Source organism: Theobroma cacao, chromosome 4 (assembly GCF_000208745.1).
Source record: "Theobroma cacao cultivar B97-61/B2 chromosome 4, Criollo_cocoa_genome_V2, whole genome shotgun sequence".
Lineage (NCBI taxonomy): Eukaryota > Viridiplantae > Streptophyta > Magnoliopsida > Malvales > Malvaceae > Theobroma > Theobroma cacao.
The window spans coordinates 23,036,413-23,044,400 of NC_030853.1; the positions used below are offsets into that span (position 1 = coordinate 23,036,413).

General features: G+C 34.2%; 1 protein-coding gene across 1 annotated transcript; it reads right to left on the reverse strand.

Annotated features, from left to right (window-relative positions):
• Nucleotides 771-3,119, reverse strand: LOC18602246 (adenine/guanine permease AZG1). Its single transcript, XM_018118682.1, has one exon. It carries the CDS (start codon nucleotides 2,636-2,638, stop codon nucleotides 968-970), a length of 1,671 nt encoding a protein of 556 aa, XP_017974171.1. The 5' UTR covers nucleotides 2,639-3,119; the 3' UTR covers nucleotides 771-967.

The window sequence follows — 7,988 nt, forward strand, 5'->3', positions numbered from 1 at the left end:
AAACTTTTATTTTTCTTTTATTTTAATTTCTTATGTTTTGCCTAAGGAAAAAAAGAAAAAGGCATTTGGCTAATGCGTCTTGGAAAAGAAAAGAAAAGAAAAGAGAAAGGGCAATGTATAAGCAGCTCGATGTACGACAAATGGCAAACTCCGTATTGCGTTTACTCAGCAGCAGCCAGCAGACTTTATTAGCTAAACCTATACTTGAGGGAAAAAAATAAATTCATTCATCTTTTCCTCATGAAACCCTTTTTCAAATTCCCTTCTCCAGACGCAATTGCATCTATTCCACTTCCTCCTATGGATTTCCTGCCTATTCATTTTAGTAATAGCTTCAGCATTCTGAAACCGGCCATTATTACCATGGCTGGGAATTTTATCTGACTCCAAGTTAAGTAGATATCATATCATAATCATAATCATATTAATTAACTGTCTGCAAATTTAATTTCCGCACTCTCTATTGAATTTCTGCTCCTGGGTGGTCTTTTTATATGAAATCTAATTGTTATATAGTATAATTTACATTCGCACAGCATCAAATAAAGACACCTTGTAACAGAGGAGTATCCTTTGATAAAGAGAAGCAAATCATGAAAGGGAAAACAGGATTCATGGTTTTTCCCGTCATTTTTATTAATTGTTTCTTTGTTTAAGAACAACACAACTATATGTGGATGCGTTTATGAAAGATCCAGTCCTAAGAACTTTTGGCCTCTCTGTTCTTTAACTAGAAGATTAAACTTAGGTTGGTGCAAATTTTCTTTTCCTTTTTTTTTTGGTAAAGTTATCGAATTCTATACATTTTTTATAGATATAATTGTGGAAGACCTATCTGTGTGTATCGTATTTGGCAGGCACATTTGAGTGGCGAGTAACATAGGACAAAACTCTAATTAATTCAAAGCAAAAATTAATTACCTTTGCATTCAACAAGGGAAAAAGGAAAAAAACCCTCCTCTAAAGTCTAAAGATCAGGCATCTTGTCGTCCCCTTGAGAAGCATTATGAATTGCATTAGTTGTTTCATTCAGCAAATTGTTGGCCTTCACTTCTTTCCTAATTCCAAATCTTACCAATAAGTCCTCTGCCCAATCCCAAAGATGCAGAACAATGAATGTCCCAATTCCTCCGATCAAACCATAGGCTATGGAATATGTCAAGGGCATCAATATCAATGTCACAAATGCAGGAATGGCCTGCCTCATGTCGTCCCACTCAACCTCCACAACCGATCTCATCATCAAAACCCCTACCAAGATCAACGGCGGCCCTACTGCCCATGCTGGGATGGACGCCAGTAATGGCGTAAAGAAAAATGCCAGAAAGAAATACCCTGCAACTGTCAACGCCGTTAGGCCTGTCCTTCCACCTTCTCTAATCCCGGTCGATGATTCGATGAATGCAGTCACCGGTGATGTTCCGAGAAGTGATCCTACCACAATTGATGCAGCGTCGGACATGAAAGCAAAGTATTGGCCTTCGAAATCGCCATTTTCATCTGTGAAACCGGCGAAACGAGCCATTGAATACAATGTGCCCGTGGTATCTAATATGTCCACGTACAAAAATGTTACCAATGCCTCCCAGAAGTACCCTTTGTTCAGTCCCTTAAAATTCAATGCCCCTGCCGTTCTCTTAATCACATGCACATCAACGACCTTCTTGAAATACTGGTAGGCTGAGTTTCCAGCTTCTGTGTTAGGAAACGCTGTTACAGCAGTGTTACGGAACCATGAAATCACCGTAACAAAAATTATACCATAGATCATGGCACCTTTAATATTTTTCACCAGGCAATAGGCAATAATCACAAAACCAACAATTCCAAGCCAAAACGTGGGACTTTCCATGCGATGATTCATGCAAAAAATTTCGCCTGACACGGTCCCGCCGGGGATCAAACTGATTGTGCCGTTAGCTGCGGTGACGACAGGAGCTAAGGTTTTCCTGGAGGATCTTGGACAGGCTGCAAGTGTAACTAAAGTTGAAGAGCTGTAACCAACAAGGCCAATACCCTGATTATTTTGTAATCCAATGAAAGCAAGAAACAACCCAATTCCAGCAGAGGAAGAAATTCGGACGGGTTTGGGGACGAGTTTAGCGAGTTTTGCACGTAACCCAACAGCTGAAATGAGGAGAAAAAGGAGGCCTTCAATGAAGATAGCTGTTAGGGCACTTTTGTAGGGTACGTTGCCAGTGCCATGGAACCCGACAACTGTGTATGCAAAGTAAGCGTTTGTGCCCATCCCTGGAGCTAAAGCTAAAGGGAGGTTGGCGAATATACCCATGATAAGACAGCCAATAAGAGAAGATGCTACGGTGGCTACAATTAGGTCTTTACGGGTCCTTTCAAGACAAGCTGCGTACCCTGGATCCACTGGGGGGAATTTGCAGGACTCGCTCTGGTTGTTGCAGTCAGCAATGGTACAAGGGCCGCCTGAGTCAGTAAGGATGCTGGCGTTCACGGCTAAGATGTATGCCATGGTGAGGAACGTTGCGGTGCCGGCTCTTAGCTCGGTGGTGAAGGTGGTTTTTCTCTCGGTGAGTTTGAATCTTTTCCCGACTTTGCTGCTGCCTACAAATGAATTTAATCGACTTGCGATTGAACGTTTCTTGGGTTCGGATGGAGTCTCCATTGAAAGGCAAGAAGCCAAATTCTTTGTTTTTAATTCCTTGAAATGGAATTCTGGAACCTTTTTTTTTCTTAATTTCACTGTATTTTAGAGGGATTTGGTGAAAGATAAAGGGGAGAGAGAGACAGAGAGAGCTTGTGGAGCTTGATGTGCAAGGGGCGAGGAGCTATGGGTTTTGATTCCGTTTAGGAATCGGTTTCTTTTGAAGGCTGTCATATCTAATCTACTACTCGTAGTAGTAGTTGGGTTTGGCGAGATACCCCCAGCTCCTTGCTTTAACATAGGCTAATGATGATGAAATTGGGCAGGCGATGAGAAGATATGGGGGCAGAAACTTTGAATCATGGCATAAAAGTGGGCCAAAGGGGAGGGGTCGCAGACTTGGAGTCCCGTCTCTCATTATGTTGTGTCATGAAACCAGGACAACTGTAGTTCATGGTTTGATACCAAATTGGAGGATATGAAAAAGAAGAGGTCAAAGTCGTCGAATTGAAGGGTGGAATTGTACTTATCTTTTTAATTTTCTTATTTTGATTGTTGTGGGACCATTGTAAAGACGGATCATATTGGAAACTAGAAGTAAAATTGTCAATATAATGGAATTAACTTAAATAGAAAGAAATTGAAATAGAGCTTTCTTTGTATTTTGGAAGTATTAGATTTGGAAAGAAGGGAAATTTGCAAACCAATCCATTTGTCTTCCCTCCTCCTATTCTGATTAGAATCTTCTGTTTCATTAAGAAAATTATATGTCATGGACGATGATGCATGCATGTAATTATATAATTATGTTGATTGTGTATCATAAATCCAAACATTTTGATGTGGTACCAAGGCAAGGTTTACATGCACCAACTTAAAAGAAGAAGAATCAATAATGAACTGTAAATGTCAAAGTAAGCACACAAAGGCAAGGGACAAAAGAGACAAATTTGAGGAATTGATTTGGGGGTCCACTTTGAAAGGTGTCGAAGGACTCTAGGCTCCATTCACGTCTTACTTGATAGTGCACCCAAAAGCCTTGCAATGGGCTCCATATCCTTCCTTTCCTCTGTCATACACCTCTTAAAACTGTGTATTTTCAAGTTCTTTTAATGTTTTTAACATTACAAATATTAAAATTTAGATACGAAGGAATGTTTACGTGTTGCAAAAATAGAAAATGGAATTTTAGTAAATATTCATAAACTACGGGTGTAAATTCGCTATTCTCTAGCTGCTCCTACCCTCCCTTTTTTCATAAGCAAGAAGGAATTTTGGGGCTTAGTTCAGCCAATGGCTAATGCCAAGTCGTCCCATATATAGTGACCTAAAGAAGGGTAACCTAGCTACTATATGACATTGACAGATCACCAAGGGCAGGCTTCTCTTTAGCTAAATTTATTACTAAAAGTCTTTAGGGTTAAAAGTTTTCTAATTGGCTTCCCTATCGGTTAGTATCTAATAAGCAAGAAAGGCTATGATCCTATTGGAAAAAGCAGAGTGGTAAAGCTTATAACATGCCTTCTGTATGATAATGAAAAATTGTCCTCCACCGTACATACATCATCACTAATGGAGTTGTTAAATTTCGTAAATAAATTTAGAGAATTATTACAAACCCATTAATTAGATTATATTTACTGAAGATTAATCAATTAATATATTTACTAATAGAGATATCGATAAATATTTTATAATAGAATATATTTTATTATCCAATTCGATTAAATAAAATTAAAGTACTCTATAATCAAATTTGAAATAGATTTGAATAGTAAAACTACTATCTATTAGCAAAATTTGGATTAGGGTATCTATTACCCTAATAATTAAAAATTTTTTAAAAATAATACTTTAAGTTTATATAATATTTTAATAAATAATAATCAAAATTAAATTTATGTGAAAAAAAATCAAACAAAATGAGAAAAAAAAATGTATTCAGACACAAAGTCTCACCCCTAATGGCTATCCATACATTGCACATAGAGTTTTATAACAGTAAGATGCAGTGCATTAGCTTCCTCGTGTCAAATCAAAGGTCTGCAATTTGGCATTATGAAATGCAGTAGCTAAAGATACTTTTGGTAGGACCCTTTGTTTATGGGCGACAGAAAATGTGCAACATTATAATTCCTTTTGCCACTTCCTTCGTGAACCAGAGACTCCATTATCTTGTTATCGGCTCATTTCATGACAGGGAACTCCACTCATATTTATTTTGACAACGCTGCCCCATCTTTCATTGGGATCAACAATGGAATGAGCTTAGATTGATTGTTAGAATGTCATCATTAGTTCATGCAGTTGAAGGTAGCGAGATTGTATTTATTTGCATTTCACCTTCATCTGTTTCATGAGAAAGTGTCTTCTATTCAAATAGAGAACTTGATAAAGGACATTCAATGCACCTACGTTGAGTTGTAAGATCATCATCAAATACTAATTAAATGATATTTAAATATTAATTTGGAAATGCATCATTAACTTATCTTTCTATCTTTATCTTATGTCAAACGTGGTTGATTCTATATGAGCAATTGAAGAGGTGTGAAAGAGAATTTGATCTGACATGAGAAAGAAAAATATTGAATAAATAGACAAACGAAGGTTCAAAATTAGTACTAATTAAAGAGAAACCAATAGAAAAATTAAGCAAATTCCACAGCTTAAATAGTATTGTTGATTTAATGCGTGTTTCATGAGTGGTGAGGGACAATTAAAGGGACCATTAGGATCGAGTAGTAAATCTTTTGGGTGAAGTATCAAAATCTATCATTGCAGCCTTGAAGTCAAAACTCCATCCAATAAAGTTGTTTGGAATTTAGTATTAAAAAGAAGAAAAAACATAATGTGAAAAATGGCTCTACTTACTTTCTTGTTTTCTTGAGAGATTCAGTCTCTATAGCTCAGGTTTTACCCCATTAGTGGGAGGTAAATTTGCATACCATGATGAAAAGCTCAAACAAAAGTCAATATTCATTTTTTATGTGTATATATAATATAAAAATGAATTGTTTGAAGTAGGCAGAAAGTGTTTTTACTCGATGAATGTGCCTAATAATCTTTTTGGTTTAATTAATTGGAGTAAACTCCAAAGGAATGGCACCATTTATATTCCCTAGTTTGGTTGATTAGCGACCTACTCTACCCTTTATGGATAAGCAAAATGGCCGACAAAGTTGTGGATTTGTGCTACAAACAATTACACAAATAGAAAAAAAAATTCATGGCAGCCATAATGCATTGCTCTCTATCCATATTCTCTACTTTTGTCATTTACTCTTGGGTTCTTGTTAATTACACTTGCTATGAAAAACGTGATAATTTTTATCATTTAAAATGTTTTTGGAAAGATCATAAATAAATACATGTAAATATATGTATACGTGTGCACGTGCAGAAGGAGATAGAATTTATAATTATTTATCTATACTCGGAGTATAAGTAGTATTAATAACACATCACATATTTTTTCAGTTTTAATTTTGAAATTTTAAATCTAAAAAAAATAAATTATAAGCTAGCTTGAAGTATAAAAAATTTGTATTTTTAGTTTTAAAAATAATTCTTTTTCGAAATCATAGAGATTTTGTGTTGGATCATAGTGCTCTTTCTTTGTGTAAGAAGAAAAATGCAGGCAATGAAATATAGTTTGGATATGTTATTTCCTTCTAATTGTTTTGATGTGGAGCAGCAGCACAATTTGCTAATAAAATCCAATGGGACTAAAAGCCCATGCTTAGATGTGTTGGGCCTAAACAACATTAAGCTCTCCAAACCATGGTCTGCTTCATTAAGGACTTTAGATACAATAAAAATCATTCACCTTCATTAATTTCCAATAAAAATCATTCAATACAATTGGAATTTAGATAAATCTAATTAATGTTAATATTAATAATATTTAAAATGATAATTTACAAATATAATCACTTTCATTAATCAAAAACTTTTTCAACATCCACACTTTGATTACATATTATAGATTATAGATATATGAGTGTATAGTTTTCTTATACAAAGTCAAAAGATATCTTGAAATCAAATAAAGTATTTTACAGTTTATATCGATTTGATAATGGGTTTTCTCAACATTAATAGGTCTAGTTTTAGTATTTAGACAATTCCAATTCTATTTCGAGCCAAAATTTACATGTGTGATGTGTGTGCACTTTTAGATACACTAGTTTACATATCGGGCAAGATACACATGAACTATAATATATTATCTTAATTATTTTAATAAAATATATAAGCTATTCTAACTAAATAAAGATTTTGTAAAATGAGCTTTAGTAATTACTATTTCAACTAAATAATTTTAGCTAATATATTTATCCAACTTATTACTTTGTTCAGTTAATTATATTTTTTTACCCGGTTTTTTTACAAATTTTTTAAGATTTATCTGTTTCTTAAATATTGTATTATTCTGATAGGATAAAGACTCTACTAATTGACATAAAAATTTATTTTAAATAATACTAATAAATGAACATAATTGAAAGGTGGTTAGAAACAAAAAGATAATACAGTTTCACAAAATTTTCACACTCCTCAAGTCACATTTAAATATGAATTAATATTTATTATCAAATAATTTTTTTATAATTTTTTAATAATAATTATAAATAAATATAAAAATTTTCAAAGTATAAAACTTATCTCATAAATAATTAAAACTTTGTAATATCAATTTATATATTATCGCGTGATTTGTACATTTGGCTCAATAAAAATCTATTTTATCTATTAAGTTTTGGCGAGTACATATTAAGTTTTATCAAGGACATATTGATGTTAACTTATAAGATAAAAGGCCATTGAATGAAAATGCCATGCAAAAAGATCACAGAGAGTTGTAATAATGAAATTATTATTCCATCAAAATACCAATGGGATGTAAACGGGTGGAGTATCCGTTAATTTTGAGGTACTAAAACTCAAACCTTATTGTCGTAACGTGCGGGTCCGAAAACCCGACCGCTAGACGTGAATGTGAAAACTCACTAAAAAATTTAACTAGGAGTCGCCACCAATCTTTTTTTTTTTTATATTTTACTAGGTGTGATTGGCCACCTATTTGACTCGATTCTAATCGATGAAAACTTAAATTAATTTTAAGCCCACCGAAAAGAACCTTAAACCGGTCTACAATTTTCTGGATCTAGGTTCGGGAGTACGGTTGCGCCCGGGGAAGGATTAGCACCCCTCGGACGCCCATTCCATGAACGGTACCATTTTTAGATTATCCTATTGGGCTTTAATTTTTAATTTCACTAGATTTCCTTAATTATTATTTTTTATTTTATCTCCTATTTAACCTAAAATGGAATGCAAATGGGTGGTGAGATGAAATGCATGACGT

Excerpts from the sequence above, each read along its gene's own strand:
- LOC18602246 (XM_018118682.1), bottom strand. The coding sequence starts at position 2,638 with ATGGAGACTCCATCCGAACCCAAGAAACGTTCAATCGCAAGTCGATTA.